The sequence below is a fragment of the Rhinatrema bivittatum genome, chromosome 1 (genome assembly GCF_901001135.1).
Source record: "Rhinatrema bivittatum chromosome 1, aRhiBiv1.1, whole genome shotgun sequence".
In the NCBI taxonomy this organism is placed as follows: domain Eukaryota; kingdom Metazoa; phylum Chordata; class Amphibia; order Gymnophiona; family Rhinatrematidae; genus Rhinatrema; species Rhinatrema bivittatum.
Genome location: NC_042615.1, coordinates 485,790,096 through 485,811,228, shown reverse-complemented (window position 1 = coordinate 485,811,228; position 21,133 = coordinate 485,790,096). Strand labels below are relative to the sequence as shown.

At 46.3% G+C, this 21,133-nt stretch overlaps 1 protein-coding gene across 4 annotated transcripts in view; it reads right to left on the bottom strand.

Annotated features, from left to right (window-relative positions):
* Nucleotides 1-21,133, bottom strand: part of WNK3 (WNK lysine deficient protein kinase 3) — a 463,548-nt gene that overhangs the window by 8,103 nt on the left and 434,312 nt on the right. For all 4 annotated transcript variants that reach the window (XM_029607822.1, XM_029607812.1, XM_029607839.1 and 1 more), the window contains exon 22: nucleotides 2,582-2,784. In XM_029607822.1, the coding sequence (XP_029463682.1) occupies nucleotides 2,582-2,784 (203 nt within the window). The remainder of the gene's footprint in view (nucleotides 1-2,581; nucleotides 2,785-21,133) is intronic.

Below are 21,133 nucleotides of genomic sequence, written 5' to 3'. Positions count from 1 at the left end.
CTGAGCCTTGGAATACACGGCGTCCAATGGCATCTAGAAACTTCTGTTCCTTGCCTGGGGGGAAAGAAGTGTGAGGCTTTGATCTTTTTGCTCTCTTTTGTGCAGATTCAACAACTACAGATTGGTGATCCAATTGAGTTTTCTGAAAGCCTGGAGCTGACTGCACCAACTAGGTAGTGTCAGCCTTTCTATGCACTGGAGCAATGGATCCAGGATGTTCTCAGTTCTTCTTGAGGAGATCTAGAAGAACCTGGTGGATAGGAATGGAGGTTATTTCTTTAGGAGATCCAAGAATTTGAGCAACTCCATCATCTGATGGATGTCATCCTGTTCAGTCTGCAACTGGAAGGGAACCAATTCAGACATTTCCTTCACAAAATTTATAAAGGAGAGGTCCTCTGGAGGAGAACGCTTCCTACTTTCAGTGGGTGAAGGTGGTGAAGGTAAATCATCGGTGTCTGGCGAGGAATCATCAGTCCAGGTATCATAAGGATCAGCACCTGTCCCTCTAGGAAGTAGAGGACGGCGGGGTGGTGGGATACCTGAAGGTCCTGGCCTAGGCTCCGAAGGAATTATCGGAGGCACCGATGAAGGCATTGAAGGCACTGGTGCAGGCATAGAGGGCATCGATGGATGGCTCGGTAGCACCAGACGTATCGGCACTGATGGTGGATCGGTGGTGAGGGACGTATCAGCATCGATGGCTGAGGCAGAACTCCCGATGGAGGGATACAAAACGGTGTTTCTCCTCCCGATGACAATGTAAGTGGGGATGGCACCGGAGCCATCGGCGGAAAAGCGGCAATGAGCGCTTCCATCCTGGAGAGCAGCAGTGCCAAAGCTGCCGGAACCGGGTTGGTGGATGGTTCCGCAATCGGTACCGGTGTCTGTGCCGGAGGAACCTGGAGTCGTTGCATCGCCTTGTCGATGGCCTCCTGAACCATCCGGTCCAGTTCTTCTCGGAGACCTGGAGCAAGCAGCCCCGGCTCCAGAACAGAAGGAGGAGGCAGAGGCATAGCCGGAGGGACCAGCGCTAAAGGCGGAGTCGCGGCTCCCAATCCCCTGTCGGGTGAGGGTTGCCTCGGTGACCCGGTCACCAAAAAGGTCGGTGCCTTTTCTGGATGGGGTTTCTTCGACAGCAGCTCGGACGATGGTGAGGTCGATGATTTCGCTCCCTCGATGGCCTGAGACTTATCGGTGTCGATGGCGATGTTTCTCTTTATGATCCCCTCTGTCCTGAGGGGGAGAAGAGAGTGTCGAAGGCCGAGATGTCGTCGGTGCCGGTGCAAAGTTGACTGTGCCGGTTCTGACGACGTCGATGCAATGGACGGAGTCGGGATTTGAGCATGGAAGAGAAGTTCCATCTTCTTCATTCTGGCCTTGCGACCTTTTGGTGTCATAAGGGCACATTTGGTGCAGGTCAAGACATCGTGCTCGTGTCTTAGACACATAACACAGATTTTATGGGGGCATGTGATGGACATGGTGCGATTACAGTCCGGGCACTGACGGAACCCCGACGCCATGGCAAAAAATCGAGCTGCGGTACGGTCAACGGCCAGTAGGCCGCTAAGGCCAACTCTATGGTAATCGATGGAAAACGGGTAAAAACTTACCAGAGTACCGCGGACTGAAAACAGTTAAAGGAGGGACCCCTGTGGGGCAAATTGACTTTTGGTAATTCCATGAGGAAAATTCCTGTCAGGAATCTCTGCAGAGCTCCTTTACCGCAAGGCTACTGCTGTGCAGAAAAAAGAAGACTGAAGGGGGACCCCTGCTGGCTGCAGGGTTAGTGCCATGCTGGGCATGCCCAGTAGGGGCCAGTCAAAGTTCTGGAAATTTTGACAAAAGTGTTCCGTGATTGGGCTTCATCCTGTGATGTCACCCATATGCGAGGACTACCATCCTGCTTGTCCTGTGAGTTTAGGTATTACTATTGAGCAATGACAAGGACTCTTTCCCCACAGGGCCTGGAAATACCTTAACCCATTCTTGATTTACATAAATGTGTGCCCTCTGGCCACAGTTAATAAGCCATGTGTTAAGACTGTGCACTGAAAGTCAGAACAGTTTATGCACTTAAAAAAGTTAACTTCCACACAACCCTTGCATTACAAACTCCAGGTGAGCTCCACAGATCAGGGTGGTACTGCATGCAAATCTATCTCATGCATAAACATGATTAGCTTTCGCACCCCTCTGTATTGTGGGGTCTGTAATTAATGCCTTTATTAGCATCAGATTTTCATATGAGGGCACTAACCAATGCACACAGTTTTGCGCATAAAACTACTTGTTGCATTGGTGGTAAAGTACACAGAAAAAAAAAAAAAGTGTGCACAGCTTTGGGTTAACTTGTGCACGCTGTTGAGTATACCTTATTACATTGGCTCTCTGTGAGGATACTGCAAGCCATGCCTTAGCACTACATGTGCAAAGCCAATGCTGAATTGGAAGGAGGCAACAAAACCAGAAAGAGAATAAAACCACCAGGGGCATCAGCATTCTCAAATCACATCCTCCACAATATAATAGATCAATAGGTCAGCCAAAAAAAAAAAAAAAAAAGCCAGAGTTTTACCTCGTACGCTTTGCTCCAGCACTCTGTTTCCAGTCGGCTTTGATTTTGCTTTATCTGATTGAGGCTTGGCTTCATGAGGGAATTTCCTGTTGTTTCTTTGGCCCAGTCATCCACCAGCTTGTGCAGATCATCGGTGAACATGCTTTTTTTGCTGCCCGAGGTCTGCTGGCATGAGTCTATGCTATTCCCAAAGCACCCATGGTCTGTGGAAAAGAGATAAGACAATGGGCTTATTTATTTGCTTAATTTATATACCATTCAATCCAATGTACTTGGCAGGTATCAAATCGTAGACATAACTTAAAATACAAATAAAATATTACAATACTAAAATCAATAACTAAAAATGACAGTAACAAAATCAAAATGACTAGGAACATAACTAAAATATAAAATTAAAAACATAATTACTCTGCATAACTTTGTAACTGGTGTTTTTAGTTAACAGAATATAACCATTGGCTGCATTAACATGCTCCACTGTCAAATACCTGTTTAAAATAACAGGCAAATTACTTGCTTCCTAAATATAGTATAAAACTGAGTATTGTGAATTTCATCTAACAGATTGTTCCATGTCATCAGTGAGACATTTATTTATTTAACACTTTTTCTATACCGACCTTCATAGATAGAACCATATTGGATCGGTTTACATCAAACAGGGTAAAAAAGAAACTGTAGTGACAACTAACGAAAATCAACAAATGGTGTGGAAGAGGCAAAGTTACATTCAACAGGGAGTAAGAACTTGGAGGCTTAGTCAGCTGGAAAGATAGGTTAGAGCAGGCAGCAATTATAAATATAATACCATTGATAAGATAGATAAGGCATACAGTGCTTAGGAGTATCAGGGTCTATCGTACGGGCAGAGAATAAGGTCTTCATTCAGGCATAGAGTAAGGGCAAGCTAGTGAATATCAGGGGGTTCAGAGAAGGCTTGGCTGAAGAGCCATGTCTTGAGTTTTTTCCTAAATGTTAAGAGGCAGGGTTCCAATCTGAGGTCTGCAGGGATGTTATTTCAGATATCTGGGCCTGCTATCGAGAAGGCTCGATCTTTAGTCGAGGTGAGGCGTGTGGCTTTAGTTGGGGGAAATTGCAGGGTTCCTTTGTGAATTTCTCTCGTTGGTCTGTTGGAGGAGTGTGGTTTGAAGGGGATTTCGAGATCGAGTTGAAGTTGGTGGTGGATGGATTTGTGTATTAAGGTGATTGATTTGTGCAGGATTCTGAAATTCACTGGTAACCAGTGTATGTTTCTGAGGATGGGTGAGATGTGGTCTCCACGATTGGTGTTGGTCAGTAATCTCGCTGAGGCGTTCTGTATCATCTGTAGTGGCTTGGTGGTGGATTTAGGGAGGCCGAGGAGGAGGGCACTGCAGTAATCAATTTTGGCGAACAACAAAGATTGGAGAACTGTCCTGAAGTCCTGGAAAAATAGGAGAGGTTTGATTCGTTTTAGAACCTGGAGTCTGTAGAAGCAGTCTTTGGTTGTGGTGTTGACCATTTTCTTCAGGTTTAGGAGATTGTCAAGAATTACCCCGAGGTCTCTTACATGTTGATGGGTGAAATGTGTATTGTGGGTGGACGGTCGGAGGATATTATCTTGGTTTGAAGAGATGAGGAGGAGCTCTGTCTTCGAGGCATTGAGGACCAGGTTTAAGCTGTTGAGAAGGTTGGTAATGGATAGAAGGCAGTTGTTCCAGTGGGTGAGGGCTTTTGAGATAGATTCTGTTATAGGGATCAGAATCTGCACGTCGTCTGCGTAGAGGTAGTGAATTAGATTGAGCTCGGTTAGCAGTTGGCAGAGGGGGAGGAGGTAGATGTTAAACAGCGTGGGAGATAAGGAAGATTCCTTGTGGTACACCAAGAGGGGATTTTGTCAGGGGTGATTCTTTATTATTGATTTCGACTTTGAAGGTTCTATTGCAGAGGAAGGACTTGAACCAACTGTGGGCTGAACCGGAGATACCAATATCTGTTAGACGCTCCAGGAGGATGGAATGGTTGACTGTGTCAAATGCCACCGAGATGTCCAGCAGGACTAGTAAAAAGGAATGGCCCTTGTCTAGTCCCATAATAATATGGTCTGTAAGTGATATGAGGAGAGTTTCTGTGTTGTGTGATTTTCGGAAGCCGTATTGCGATGGGTATAGGATATTGTGATCTTCTAGATATTCTGAAAGCTGGGTATTTACCAATTTCTCAGTTAGTTTGGCTAAGAAGGGGAGATTGGAGATAGGTCGGAAATTGGATAATTCGTTGGGGTCTAGATTGTGCTTCTTAAGGAGGGTAAGTTCCTTGAGTTAGAAGGCAGTTTATGATGCTTGTCAAGGGCCCAGAAATCGTGTTTGGGATAAGTAGCAAGAGTTTCGAAGGAATATTGTCTGCTGGGTGGCTGGTTGGTTTCTGTCTTTTTAGAATGGAGTCAATCTCCTTGGAGGAGATTGATTCGAAGTTGTCGAGCTTGGCTCTCGTGAGGGAGTGAGGATTCTTTCCTGACGTGAGAGGTGTAGTTGTAGAAGGGAGGAGGGCGAGCGTATTCGAGATCTTCTGTTGGAAGAATGATGCGAGCTCATTAGCTTTGGAAAGTGCTTGTTCGTCTGGTATTGACGGGGGGGCTGATTTGGTGATTTGTGCTACATATGAGAAAAGGGCCTGGGCATCATACTGAAGATGGTGTATTTTATTGGCGTAGTATTCCCTTTTTGTTCTTAGAATAGAGGATCTGTAATGATGTAAAGTTCCTTTGTATGCTGAGATGGTGGATGAATTAGGAGTTTTGCGCCATCTATTTTCCTTGTGACGTAGGTCTTGTTTCATCCGTTTAAGTTCAGAGGTGAACCAGGGTTGATTTCCTTTTTTTGTTGGATTAATTGTTTTGGAGACTATTGGGCACAGTTTGTTTGCAACTACTTCAGTAATCTTATGCCAGGAGGATAAGGCTGAGTCAGGGTTGGATAGATCTAGGTTTGTGAGTTCCTTGGAAAGCTGATCGCTAAGTGTCTCAGAAGGGCATGATTTCCTGAATTGAATGGTAGAAAGGTGGTGTGACGTGTGTGTCTGTTTATTAGTGGTGGAGGATTTTATCAGGAAGTGGTCTGACCAGGGGATTGGGGTACATGAGGGTTCCATTGTGCAGGAGAAATTAGAGTTGATGAAGATTAGATCCAGCGTGTGTCCAGCTTTGTGAATGGGGTTGTTGATGATCTGAGAGAATCCCATTGCACCGAGGGCAGTGAGGAGGGCTTCGCAATTCGGGGAGAGAGGTAAGGCGTCAATATGGAGGTTAAAGTCGCCCATGATCATGGTAGGAATATCTGAATTGATATATTTCACAATAGATTCTATAATAAAGACATGCTTGTACTGTGGGAACATTTAGTAAATGAGACCAGCCGATCTCAAAATATGCTATGGTTTATAAATCTTGATCAATGAACTAATGCATAATGGTGTGTCCCTGCTTAAAATGCATTGTGTATTAAAGTTACAACTTTGAATTGGATCTTCCACTGTATGGGGAGCCAGTGTAAAGAGCGCAGAACTGGGTTAATATGATTGAATAATCTAATGCCTGTCAGTAATCTTGCTCAGTGTTTTGTAAGATTTTAACATATAAACTAATCCCATATACAGTGCATTACAATAATCTAGTTTGGAAATTACTAAGGATTGTATGATGGTACGAAAATCATTAGGTGTCAAATTGTAGCACTTGCTGCTACAATTTTTATCTGCTCTTTTAATGACAGGTCAGGCTCAAGATATACTTCTACATGCCTTATTACTGGTGAAAATTTTATTGTCCAATCCTCAAACTAGAAAAGAATAGGGAAATCTACTTAAGAGCATTAATTTGTTTCTCCAGTGTTGAGAGCCAATTTGTTGATGTGCATCCAATTTATGTACAGTGCATAAGAAATGGCCAACAAAATCTAGTGCACCAGCAATGGTGGTGGTTATTGGTACAAAGAATTGATATCATCTGCATAAAGTCTGTAGCCTACTCCTAATTTGATGAGTTGGCTACAGACTGGGCAGAGATAAACATTAAATAAAAGGGCAGATAAGAGTCCCTCAAGGATCAGAAGTGACACATGATGGCAATCTGATATCTGGTTCACAGCTTTTACTTGGTACCTTTGATTAGATAAAAAAAGAAGCAAACTATTGAAGTACATGACCAGAGATACCAATGTTCTTAAGATGATGAAATAGTAGTTGATGGTTTACTGCGTCTAATGTGGTTGAGATGTCCAGCAGCACTAGTATGTACTTGCTGGGCATCTCAAAACTGCACCTGAACAAATCCAACATTGGGAATAGATTGTTTTGATGGATCAAAAACTTGGCCTCAGTTTGAGCTGTTGTGTGGTTTTTGGTTGTCAGCATTCTTTATCAGGGATGGAATTAAGAGAATTAGATCAAGGAAGAGCACCAGATGTGATTTACTTGGATTTTAGCAAAGCTTTTGATATGGACCCACATAGGCAGCTCACGAATAAAATGAGAAGCTTGGGAGTGGGTGCTAAGGTGGTGGAATAGATTACAAATTGGTTGACTGAAAGGAGACAGCGTGTAATGGTAAATAGAACCTACTCTGAGAGTAAAATGTGTTAAGTGGCATGCCTCTAGGATTGGTTTTGGGATTGGTTCTGTTCACCTCTTTTGGAGCATCTACAAATTGAAATACCTCCAACATTTTGTGCCTAGCGTCGTCCTCTGTTTCTAGCTTAAACGGAATAGTCTCGGACATCTCCTTGAAAAAGGAGAGGCCTTCCAGAAGGGAGTGGCGCCTTTCCTTTGGGGGTGAAGGCTCTGAAAGAAGCTCCCCAAAAGCTTGTGAGGAGTGTTCAGAGGCAGCATCATCCCACAGGTCATAGGGAGACTCCCCTTCTCCCACCGGGCCTTCAGATGGAGTAACAAACCCACATCTAAGAGGATGGGAAGGTGACACTGTTGGACGGTGAGGTGGCACAGAGATAGGCGGTACTGGCACCGAAGGCATCAAGGCCATCAATGGGTGTCAAGGCACCGGTAAACCTGATGGTCCTGGAACTGGCTCCGGCATCGATGGTTCCCATACAGGGGATGTGCCATGGGCTGCATCTTTTTCCTCCGAAGAACCCGGAATCAGTATCGAGACCGGGGGAGGGATCGGTGGTTGGCTTGGTACCAACGAACCTGATGGAACGGCATTGATGGCAGGGCACCAATAAGGGTGTCTAAATGCTCGAGGAGTGGAGCCAACATTAAGGGCGTCTGTTCTGGTGGCGGTATGGGAGCCGGCGCCGGTGGTGACTGGAAACCCTGAAGGGCACTCAGCACTGCCTCTTGGACCATGTGGTCCAATTCCTCCCGAAAGTCTGGTGTGGCTAACACGGCGCCTGGGGTAGGAGGCAGGCTAGGCGTTACCGGAGCTTCCACGGGAGTCCATGGAGGCTCAGTGTCCGGTACAGATATCGTGGGCAAGCCTTGGGGGTCCCGGTTCCAGAGGAGGATGGGGTCTCCTCTCCCCGGGCCCTCTTCAGAGGCGGTTCGGCCGAAGTCGCTCCAGTGTCGGTGCCGGACGGGGATGTATGTTGGTGCCGATGTTTCTCGTGGTGCTCGGCCCAGTCCTTCTCTGGTGCAGAGGACGACGCAGCAGAAGTCCTGGAATGGGACGACGTCAGTGACGGACGGTCACCTGCTCCTCGGTCCTTTTGGTGGGGTGTCGATGGAGGGGTCAGAGGTAGATGGGCCCCTTCGACTCTGTGCACCTTTACCAGGGGTCAATGGAGACGAGCGCTTGGAGGCAAACAAGTGCTCCATCTTCTCCAGTCAAGCTTGGTGGCCTTTGGGGGGGGTCATCTATGCACAACTTGGACACTGATGGACGTCGTGGGAAGGCCCGAGGCACAATACACAGACATCTTGCGGGTCCGTTATGGACATAGTCCTCGGACACTTGGGGCACTTCTGAAAACCGGTCGCCATGTTGAAAAAAAGAAGGTGGCGCGCGGTTGGTGGTTGTCGGGCACTGAGAAGTACACCGCCGGGAACAGTCTGCAAAATGTGGTAAAGACTTACCGAAGCGTCTGAGGAGGTTGGTGCGCGATAGAGGACCCCGGGATGGGGAAAAATGAAGAAAAACTTCAAAATATTTGGTGAGGAAAGTGTGCAGCTCTCAGAGCTGCTAAAACCCGCGAGGCAACTGCTGCGCGGAAAAGAGAGGCTGAAAAGGAACCCCCGTGTGGCCACAGGGTTAGTGGCATGCTGGGCATGCTCAGTGTGCCAAAGTTCTAGAAACTTTGACAAAAGTGTTCCGTGACAGGGCTCCATCTGATGATGTCACCCATCTGTGAGGACTATCATCCTGCTTGTCCTGGGAGAATATCTGATTCGCTACCTCCTGGTCCAGGGACCACTCGTGGGGTCTGAAGGCTCGACTCAGCCTGTCCACTATCACATTCTCCTTTTTGGCCAGGTACATGGCCTGAGCACCACCCCGTGGGACAGGGCCCAAGACCAGATCTGGACTGCTTCCTGACACAAAAGTATGATCCCATGCCTCCCTGCTTGCTGACATACCACATGGCTGTTTGGTTGCCAGTCTGGCTCAGGTCAACTTTGTTGGACAGCAGATCTCTGAAAGCCGATAGTGCGTACCTGATTGCCTGAAGCTCCATGAAGTTGACCTGGCAACAGCTTTCCTGAGTGGCCAGAGGCCCTGGGTGCGGAGCCCCTCTACATGAGCTCCCCAGCTCAGGGTGGATGCATCCATGGTTAGGACAATTTGGATAGGACTCCAAAAAGAGATCCCCTGTTCCAGATTGGAGAGTACCCACCACCAGGATAAAGAGTCCTGGAGGGATATGGTGACTCAGATGCAAGCCTGGAGGCTCTGAGTAGCTTGGCGCCACTGTGACCTCGGGTCCACTGGGCCCTGCGCATGTGTAAACATGCCAAGGGAGTGACATGGACGGCTGTGGACATGTGGCCCAACAACCTCAATATGTGCCGTGCTGACACCTGTTAGCTCCTCTGGATCTCTGCCATTAAATACGCCAGGGTGGTGGCCTGTGAATGAGGCAGGAAGGCTTTTACCTGAGCCGTGTCTGGCAGGGCTCCTATAAAGTCCAATTGAGGTGACTGACTGAGATTGGACTTCGGTTAGTTGATGACGAACCCTAGTGACTCCAACACCCGAATGATCAAGCTCATTGAGAGAATGCCCTTGACCAGCCAGATCTCCAGATAGGGGAAACATACAATCCCAGCCTGCAGAGGTGAGCCGCCACCACAGCCAGGCATTTTGTGAAGGCACGTAGGGCTGACGTTAGCCCAAACGGCAACACTCTGTACTGGAAGTGCTGTTTTTCAACCACAAATTAGAGATACTTCCTGTGACTGGGGAAGATCTCGACATGCGTCCTTTAGATCAAGAGAACATAGCCAGTCCCCACTTTGTAGATAGGGAAACAAGGTACCCAGGGAAATCATCTTGAATTTTTCTTTTTTAGAAATTTGTTCAAGGCCCTTAGGTCTAGAATGGGACAGAGTCTTCCTCTGTGGAATCAGGAAATACCTGGAGTAGAATCCCCGCCCTTAGTGGAACAGGCTCGACCGCCCTGGCCATTAAGAGGGCAGACAGCTCCGCAAGCAGTACTTCCTGATGCGCTACCAGCCCCCAAAATGAGCACGGAGGGCAATTTGGAGGGTCACCCACTAGGTTTAATTGGAACCCTTGATGGAGGATGGATAGAACACACTGGTGCGAGGCGACCGACTTATGCTACCTCTCATCAGGTCAAATGCCTGTCCCGGGAGTTGACTTGAGGTGCCGGCTGGGGCTTGTGAGCTCTCTGCTGCCTGGAATGGCTGCAGGAACTCACATGCTGCTGATGGGAGCGAGGGAGCAGAGGATAGCATCTCCTCTGGTGATAGAAAGACTTCCTCTGCCCCTGCCTTGCTGGTCTTCTGGATGAGGAGGATGGTTCCGGAATTCTGATGGAGAGCTGTTGGAGGGTCTTCATGATGGTCCCATAACTGGGCCACTGTGTCCCTCACCGTATCTCCAAAGAGATTCTCTTCAGTACACGGCAGGTCAGTGAGCCGTTCCTGAACCTCTGGGACGGAGATCCAAGGCCCAAAGCCATGCCATTCTGCAGGCACCGATTCCTGCTGCAGAGGTCCTCACTGCCGTTTCAAAAACATCGTAGGTTGCAAGGACCTCGTGTTTTCTGCATTGCAGGCCCGTTTGCACAAGTGACTGGAGGGAGTCTTGATGCTGCTGAGGCAGCTGCTCAGCTATTTCCTGCATCTGCTTCCAGAGATCCCGCGATTATTGGCTCATATAGAGCTAGTATGAGGTGATGTGGGCAATAAGCATGGCCGCCTGCAACACGTAACATAAGATATTCCATACTGTATCAGACCAAAGGTCCATCAAGTCCAGTATCCTGTTTCCAACAGTGGCCAATCCAAGTCACAAGTACCTGACAAGAACCCAAACATTAGATAGATCACAAGCTAATATTGCTTATTAATTACTGTCATAGCAGTTTATGGATTTATCCTCTAGGAATTTATCCAAACCTTTTTTTTTAAACCCAGTTACACTAACTGCTGTAATCACATCCTCTGGCAATGAATTCCAGAGCTTAACTATGTGCTGAGTGAAAAATAATTTTCTTCAATTTGTTAACTTCATGGAGTGCCCCCTTGTGGTCCTATTATCTGAGAGAAAAAATAACAGATTTACATTAACTTGTTCAAGTCCTTTCATGATTTTGTAGACTTCTATCATATGCCCCCCTCAGTTATCGCTTCTCCAAACTGAACAGCTCTAATGTCTTTAGCCTTTCCTCATAGAGTGGCCATTCCATGTCCCTTATTTTGGTCACCATTTTCTACACTTTCTCCAGTGCAGCTATATCCCTTTTGAGATGCGGTGACCAGAACTACACACAGTATTCAAGGTGCGGTCTTCACCATGGAGCAATACAGAGGCATTATGACACCCTCAGTTTTATTTTACATTCCCTTCTTAATTCCGAACATTTTGTTTGTTATTTTTGATCGCCACAGCACACTGGGCCGATCTCAATGTATTATCCACTATGATGCCTAGATCTCTTTCCTGGGTGGTAACTCCTAAGATAGAATCTAACATTATGTAACTATAGCAAGGTTTATTTTTCCCTATATGCATCACTTTGCACGTGTCCACATTAAATTTCAACTGCCATTTGGAAGCCCGATCTTCCAGTCTCGCAACGTCCTCCTACAATTCATCACTATCTGCTTGAGATTTAACTACTCTGTATAATTTTGTGTCATCTGCAAATTTCATCACCTCACTCGTAACCCTTTCCAGATCATTTATAAATATATTAAAAAGCAGTGGTCCAAGTCCAAGTACCCTGAGGCACTCCACTGGGATCTGTACTTGGACCGGTGAAAACTGACCATTTAATCCTACTCTCTGTTTCTTGCCTTTTTTTTTTCAATGTAATGTTTATTCAGTATTTTCAAAGATATAAACAATGTACAACAATATTCGAGGTCTCACAACAATTGCACATAATAATGTACTGCTATAAGAAGTATGTTATATATTAAATGCAACATGTAACACATCAAATGCAATCCAACATCCACAAGCTGAATATATAAGAACGTGAATGAATAAAGTATGATAAGCTATAAATACAGTGGTCAACCATGTCTGTCTGTTCATTGGGTTACCTCACACTGAAGGTTCATTAGAGGCAGAGGTCCCCAAGGTTACAGGAAGCACACCGTTTTTACATAAAAGATATGGTGACCATGTCCTCTTAAATTTGGGAAGGTGACGGTGTTTTTGGGCAGTTATCTTATATATCACACTCATTATGTCCAGTTTCTGTAATAAGGAGTCCTTTGGAGGCACCTTAGACTGTTTCCAGGTGGCCGCCAAAAGGTACCGTGCCCCCAAGCAGAACTGGTTGATTAGTATACTTTCAAACCTGGAACCATCAACGGGAACATTCAATAGTCCCTGGGCCAGGGTCAGTTCTACCTGCCTTTGTAGAGTGCATTGTATGATGTCCTGTACATCAGTCCAAAGTCTCTTTACTGTAGGGCATTCCCACTACACATGGAGGTAGGATCCAATTTGTCCACAACCTTTCCAACACAGAGCATCGCTACACAGTTTAGCTTTATACAGCCTACTTGGTGTGAGGAGCCAAAGGAATAGTATTTTATAACCGTTTTCAGTAAGGGAAGAGGAGACAGACCACTTCTTAGTGTGAACAAATATTTGATCCCATTTCTCATCAGAGAAAGAAATCCCCAAGTCTCTCTCCCATTTGTATGTGTATTGTGGCCTTCCTGCCAAAGAGCCTTGTAACATATTATACATTTTTGATAAACCACCCTTCAGGCGGTCTGCGTGCTTGCACCATCCCTCAAATTGGGATTTTCCTTTAGTTAATTCTACCTGTATATCTTCACGTCTAGCAAACTGTCAAAGTTGCAAGTAGGAGAAAACGCAGATGGTGATAACTGATATAATTCCTGGAGACAGGCAAATGGCATAATACCATCTTTGTCTCTGATCTGGCCCAGTGTGGTCACTCCCTTGCTCTTCCATTCGCAAAATAATGAGGAATCCCACCCCGGGGAGAAGTTAATGTTGTGGAATAAATGTGTGTTCGAAAAATATTTTCTCGTGCCCACTAGAAGAGATTTCCACTGATCCCAGGATTGCAATGTGGTTTGGAGGGGGAGGGGAATATCTCCGTCAATCCTCCATGTCCTCTTTGGTTGCCAAGTGAGGGCTTTTAGAGGGAGTGATCATAGGTTAGCTTGTTCTAAGGCCACCCATCTCGGCATTTCTCCTTGCCTATGCCATGAAGGGACTGCAGCAAACTGAGCTGCTGCGTAGTACCACTGGAGTTTAGGGACCCCCAGTCCTCCGTGAAGCTTATGTCTAAAAAGTAAGGCTTACGCTACCCTAGGGGATCTCCACTTCCATATAAATGCAAACAGACGTTTTTGCCATGTTTTTAATATAATGGTGGGGATATGAATTGGCAGCGATTGGAACAGATAATTAAATTTGGGAAGGACTGTCATCTTTAATACCGCTATCCTCCCAGTCCAAGAAATAGGCAAAGATGCCCAGTGGTCTAAATCCTGGAAGACTTTGGCCGTGAGAGGGATGTAATTAAGTTTAAATAGGTCATCTAATTTAGTACCTATTATAATCCCCAGATATTTTATTTTTGACCCTGCCCATTTCAGGGGGAATTGTTGAAGTTGTGTGGCTTGTGCGGTGGGTAGGGAAATGTTTAATACCTCGGACTTGTCAAGGTTTAAACGAAAACCGGGCACCGAGCTGAATTCCATCAATTTATCTAAAACTCCTGGTAAAGACTGTTGAGGGTTGGTTAGTGTGAACAGCACATCGTCCGCAAAAAGTGACAGCTTGTAGTCTTCTGTCCCCACCTGGATACCCATGATGGACTGTTCTCCACGAATCTTCGTGGAGAGTGGCTCCAGAAATAGTGCAAATAGCAGGGGAGACAAGGGACATCCCAGCCTGGTTCCTCTAGTTATTGGGAATGGGTTCAAGTAGGCCTCCATTTACCTTCACCCTAGCCCTCGGATTGTCAAAGTTTAAACAGCCAATTTAAAAAATTGGGGCCAAAGTTCATCTTTTCCAGGGTTTTAAACAAAAATTGCCAATGAACCATATCAAACGTTTTTTTCAGCGTCAACAGGTAGCAATATGGCCGGGATATGGTCTCTCTTAGTCTTCCATAAAAGATCGATTATTTTCCGGACATTACCTGCCGCTTTCCGCCCTGGAATAAAGCCAGCTTGGCCTGGGTGTATTAGTTTAGCCATCACTCTATTTAGGCGTGTTGCTAAAATCTTGGCTAGGAGCTTTAAGTCGATATTAATTAAGGATATGGGTCGGTAAGTCCCACACTCCAAGGGGTCTCTTCCCGGTTTTGCCAGTATAGTGATTCCTGCAAAGTTAGCTTCAGCAGGAAGGGACCCTCTTCTGGAGTGCATTAAAGGCCTCCAGCAAGTAAGGTGATAGATGGTCCGTAAATTTTTTGTAAAACAGGCCTGTGTACCCATCTAGGCCCGGAGCTTTATTAACTTTGAGAGCTTTGATAGCTTGGTGAAGCTCAGTGGGTGTTATAAGGCCCTCAAAATATTGCTTCTCCGTTTCTGTTAGTGTGGGTAAAGTGATATTGTCAAGGTAAGCTTTGATGTTTTTCAGGGAGATGCTGGAGTCTGCAGCATACAACTCACCATAGAATTGTTGAAATCTTTGCTGTATCGTCTCTGCAGAGTCCAATATGGAACCATCTGCTGCTTTGATCCTAGTTATTTGATTTTGTGTGATCTGTTTTTTCAATTTGCGTGCTAAAAGCCTACCTGATTTATTGCCCCATTCAAAATGTTCTTGCCGCACTAATTGTAGCTTATGAGCGATGTCATTCACTTGTAAGGCCTTCAGGGCATTACGAGCACTCTGGAACTGATTGTAGACTCTAGTAGACAGAGATACCTTGTGCTGCTTCTCCAAATCAGAAATACTAGAGAGTAACGCTGTTACTTTTGCCAGGGTTGTCTTTTTTTGATAAGAAGCCTGGGATATAAACTTACCCCGAAGTACTACTTTTAAACATTCCCAAAGTAGGGGTTTCAGGTGGGAATCTGTTCCATTAGTTTGTTGATACTCATCTATTTCGGAATGCACTGACAAAATGCGTCATCCTCCAATAAGGAGTCGTTTAATTTCCAATACCGTAATCCCGTCTGTAATTTGCGTGTCTGTATAGACAACCAGGTCGGGCCGTGGTCTGACCACGTAATGGGGCCTATCCCCAAATCTCTGATGTGGAGGCTGAGCAGCTTATCTACTAGAAAATAATCGATGCGGAAATAGGAGTGGTGAGGGTGAGAATAGAAGGTATAATCCCGGGTGGTGGTATTCCTATGTCGCCATATATCCACCACATCTCTGTCTCTGATAAATTTTTTAAGATGTTTGCATCCTTCGGAGGCCCCTAATCCTCCCCCGGTCGAGTTATCCAAGCGTGGTTGGATGGTGAGATTAAAATCACCCGCAATAACCAGATGGCTCTCCTCCACTGTGTTCAATACATAGTCTAATCTATCGAAGAAATCTTGTTGGGAAGTGTTTGAAGCATATACATTTAGTATAGTATAGATTTCTTTATCGATATCCAGTTGAACCAACAGGAAACGCCCCATGGGATCTGCTACTGTACCCTGGAAATCCTTGTGTAAGAGTGTGCTAACACCAGTATATTTCCCCTCCTTAGAGGCCGCTGTGTGAAATTGTCATGAGTAGAGCGGCCACTGAAGTAATTGTTCATATCTTTTCTGCAGATGCGTTTCCTGAATAAGTATAATATCTGCCTTTGATTGCTGCGCCTCCTATGTAAGAAACTGCCGTTTTTACGGACTATTGAGGCCCTTCACATTTAAGGACCATAATTTAATGGGCATCATATTATCGATCTAGTCATATCCCATCCCGCATGCCGAAGCGTGGATTCATTCCATCCCCCTTTGTTGCCCACTCCCCAGTATACTTCACCCACTGTATAAAGAGCGCCCGTTTCAGCATTCATTCCCATCCCTAAACTATATAAGAAATTTACACTTGTGGTTATTCTTCGTGCACTTCTGGTATAAACTTTCCATTGAATCCCTTGCTTTCCCTCCCCCCTCCCCATGTTTCTTAGATGCTGCACAGAGATGAGCCTGTGGCATTCCGTGTCGGTTATGGGGGTTAAAATTGATCATGGAGCCCACCCCCCCCCATCCCGAGCCCGCCCCGCTGTCCCCACACTACAACATTAACTTAAATCAAACCTCATTTAAACCTAAAACCTGAAGCATGTCATTCAGTGAAACCAGCAGATCAGGATTCTTCTCCAGAGTCTGTCACATGGAAATCGTTGTTCAATGTCTTCCCAGGGAGATCAGCCCTTTCCTTTGTCCTGATCAGATGTACTGTCTCCAGCGTTCCTTCTGAGCCTTTTCCCTCCATTGCGGACTCTCTGCCAACGAGGAGTCTCCGTAGATGCAGAGGATGTCGGACCCCCGGAGATTGTTTTCACATGGTGTTCCACTGTTTTTAAGATGGCCGCAGCTTCCACTACATTTTTAGCTTTCATGGTAGTGCCATCAGCTAGTGATTGCAATGCCGAAAGGGAACAGCCAGCGGTATTGAAATTTTTCTTTTCTGAGCACCGCTGTAATCTCCTTGAATTCCATCCTCTTCTTTAAAGTCAGTGGTGAGAGATCCATGTAAATCTGTATATTGTGAGATTCCCATTCCCACGCAGATTGCTTTCTTGCAATTTGGTAGATTTTTTCTTTTATGGGATATCTAGTGAAACACACTATGATGTCCCTTGGTTTACCGGTGATCCTAGGGCCCAGAGATCTATGGGCGTGTTCCAGCTCAACATCCGAAGCAGGGACTGGTTCCGTATTATTGTCTTTTTGGTGTTGTAGGAGAAAAGCACAGAATCTCTGGATTGTTGTCTCACAGTCAGCATATGGCTCCGTATCTGGTATGCCTCTGAACCTCAAATTATTATGCCTGCTTCTGTTTTCTAAATCTTCCAGTTTAGCAAGCATATCTTCTGAGTCATGCGTGACATTTTGAACTGATTTATGTAGACTTTCAAGCTTTTCTGATTGCGCATCTAGGCGCATGTCACAGTCATCCACTCGCCTCCCTATATCCGCCATGTCTTCTTTTAATTGTTCTATGGAGGATAAGAGTTCTTTTTTTATTATCTTTCATTTCTTTTCTAAGGTTCCCGAACCATCTGCGAAATTCGTCCCTTGTGGGGAGATCGGGCGCCGTCACCATCGCTCCCCCCCGAGTCGCGCTCACCCTCGGGTACCTGCTCACTCGAGTCCGAGGCTTCAAGTGTGCTCCCAGGCCTTTCTTCCATGCCGGTGATTTTAGAAAAAGCAAACTGCTTGAAATTGGGCCCTTTTTTGCGCTGGGCCATCTCGGCTGGTTCCGCTTGCCGTTTCGGGAGGTTTGATGCCCGAGGGTTTATTTTTAAGGGCGGTTTTGGCGGGCGCTGGGCTCGGGCTGGACGGGAGCTCTAGGTCATGCGGCCATCTTGCTCCATGGCGAGAACGCCCCCCTGTTTCTTGTCTTTTAACCAACTTGCAATCCAGAAAAGAATATCACTTAACCTATCCCTTGACTTTTTAGTTTTCTTAGAAGCCTTTCATGGGGGACTTTGTTGAATGCCTTCTGAAAATCCAAATACACCACATCTACCGGTTCACCTTTTTCCACATGTTTATTCACCCCTTCAAAAAAAATTGTGAGGCAAGACTTCCCTTGGGTAAATCCATGTTGGCTGTGTCTCATCAAACCATACCTAAATGTTTTGTGATTTTATTCTTTATAGCAGTTTCCATGATTTTTCTCGGCAGTGAAGTCAGGCTCACCGATCTATAGTTTCCTGGATTACCCTTGGATCCCTTTTTAAATATAGGGGTTTCATTGGCCATCTTCCAATCTTCAGGTACATCAGATGATTTTAATGATATGTTACAAATTTTTACTAATAGGTCTGAAATTTCATTTTTTAGTTCTTTCAGAACCCTGGGGTGTACACCATCCGGTCCAGGTGATTTACTACTCTTCAGTTTGTCAACCAGGCCTACCACATCTTCCAGATTCACCGTGATTTGGTTCAGTTAATCTGAATCATTACCCATGAAAACCTTCTTCGGAATGGGTCTCTCTCCAACATACTCTTCAGTAAACACTGAAGCAAATAAATTGTTTACTCTCTTTCCTCCTAAGAGCATTTATCACCCTGTGGTCTTTCCCCAGAGGCACAGAGGAATGGGTTCGAGAACGCTTGGCTCTCTTGAGGGCAGATTTGACAGCCACTGATTGGTGGGGCAGCTGACACTTATCGAATCCAGTAGTCTTCTGGACAAGGTAGACCCCGTCTGCCTTCCTGTTAACAGGAGGCAGTGATGGGGTTTTCCCATATCCTCAACAGAAGCTTCTTAAGTAAATTGTGCACTGGAACTGCCATGATTTTCTTAGGAGGCACCACAAACTGGAGGATCTCCAGCATCTTGTGCCTGGCATCTTCCTCCATCAATAACTAAAAGGGATGGCTTCCGCCATTACCTGCACAAAACCTGCGAAGGATAAGTTCTCTGGTGGATACCTCCTTCATTCTTCTGGCGGAGACTGTTCTGAGCGGAGACTTTCCAAGCCCTCAGAGGAGGACTCTGCAATATCATTCTCCAGGGATCATCCTCCTCACTGTAATCAACAGGGGATGGGGCCCTGGGTGTTCGGCCTTCGACCAGAGACACAGTCACAGCAAAGCTGGATGAGGGGCAGCAGGCTGCAGAGCTTCTTCCGGCCTAGGTGGAGCTTCCTTGGAGGAGGAACTGGCAACGATCACTGCATCGATCAGGGGAAGCATCAATGCCCCGCCGGGCATCAATGACCTCCCGGGAACCTACGCTAGCTGGGCCGATAATATGCAGATGAGCACACTGAGCTGTTCCAGCAGCGGTTCCAAAGCAGACAGGACCGGCATCGGTGCCATCGGACCGATGCCCTGCAGTACCCACTCCAATGGCAGTTGAATGTGCCGCTCCAGCTCCTCCTCAAAAGTTGCCAATGCCAACATTGACTTGGAAGAGGGAGAGGTGGCCAGATCATCGGATCCTCAAGATGGATTGGTGATTTGTAGAGATGTGATTCGGCTGAACCTTTTGGTTTGGCTTTCGTTATCAGCCTGCCGCGGGAATGTAGTTTTCCCACAGTCGGGCTGATTTTTTTTCGGCCACCCCGAAAGTTTAATTAACTACAACCTCCCCACCCCCCCAAGACTTGCTGAAAGTCCCTGGTGGTCCAGCGGGGGTCCCGGGAGTGATCTCCTGCTCTCAGGCCGTCGGCTGCCAGTAATCAAAATGGCGCCAGTGGCCCTTACCATGTGACAGAGGCCGGCCAATGGTACCGATAGCCCCTGTCACATGGTAATGGCAAAGAGCCACTGGCGCCATTTTGATTACTGGCAGCCGACGGCCCGAGAGCAGGAGATCACTCCCGGGACCCCCGCTGGACCACCAGGGACTTTCAGCAAGTCTTGGGGGGTGGTTGTAGTTAATTCAATTTGAAGGGTTGGGGTGGTTTTTTTTTTTTTGGTTTTTTTTTAAATGTACCCTTTCGCCCCCCCCAAAAAAAACAATAGGAAAACCACACGAAATTTTGTGGGTTTTCCTTTCCTTTTGTCAGCTCCCCGAAATGCAAAAAATAGGAAATATCGTCTTTATTTCCTATTTCATTGCAAACGAATGCACATCCCTAGTGATTTGCACTAGGTCCAGTGGAGACCGTCGCAGACCCCCAGCATCGATGGAGGATGGGTGCTCCTAACCACGGGGTCACTTCGGGGGCATCATGGCATGAGCCGGTGCATCCCCGTGCCCGGCACTGTGCATTGAAGGCAACTGGTGCCGATGCTTCCTCGGCTTCCCTTGGTGCTTGGCCCAGACTTTCTCTGGTGTTGAGGTTGAAGAAGAGGAACCGACCTCTTCGACCTGGAGGAGACCGAGCATGGCTGGTCTCTGGCACTCCTATCCACCAGCTGCATTGACAAAACCGATGTCGATGGATGGTGTCCATCTGTGCCGATGCTAAAGTCAATGGCTTGGATTTCCCCAACCTGAAGAGTTTCTCCATCTTGTTGAGTCAGGTGTGATGTTCCTTTGGTGTTATTTCGGACCACTTGCTGCAACCCCGGATGTCATGCGATGCCCCAGGCAGAGGACACATATATTATGGAGATCTGGGATTGACATGGCCCTCTGGCACCAGGGGCATCGACAAAAACTGGTTGTGGCCATGACAGAAGCGAAAAAAGGACACAACATGACGATGGTGGCAGGCTCAATGACCAATGGGCACCGAGGCACCACAGCCACGGGAGAGATCAAAGTATAAGAAAACTTAGCCGAAATGCTGAGAAACCGAGGAGGCTACAGGAGGGGCCGAGAGGGACCTGGTGCCGATGGAGTGCAAACATTCAAAGAAAAAAAAAAAAATCAGGGAAAACCATTTTCCAAGAGTTTTAGAGAAAAAAGCCAAGAGCTCACTCAAATCGAAATACAACAGCTCCGTGGGAAAAAAAAAAAAAGACTGAAGAGAGACTCCACGTGGACGCGTGGTATAGGGCATACTGGGCATGCTCAGCATACCATGTCAAAGTTCTGGAAACTCTGACAGACGTTTTCTGTGCCGGGCTCCATCTGATGACATCACACATGTGTGAGAACTACCATCCTCCTTGTCCTTGCAGACAATTATTTTTCACTCACTACATAAGTTCTGGAATTCACTGCCAGAGGATATTTAGCATAGCTGGGGTTAAAAAAAGGTTTGGACAAGTTCTTTAAGTAGTCCATATACTGCTATTAATCAAGTTGATTTAGGGAACAGCCACTGTTTATTACTGGCATTAGTAG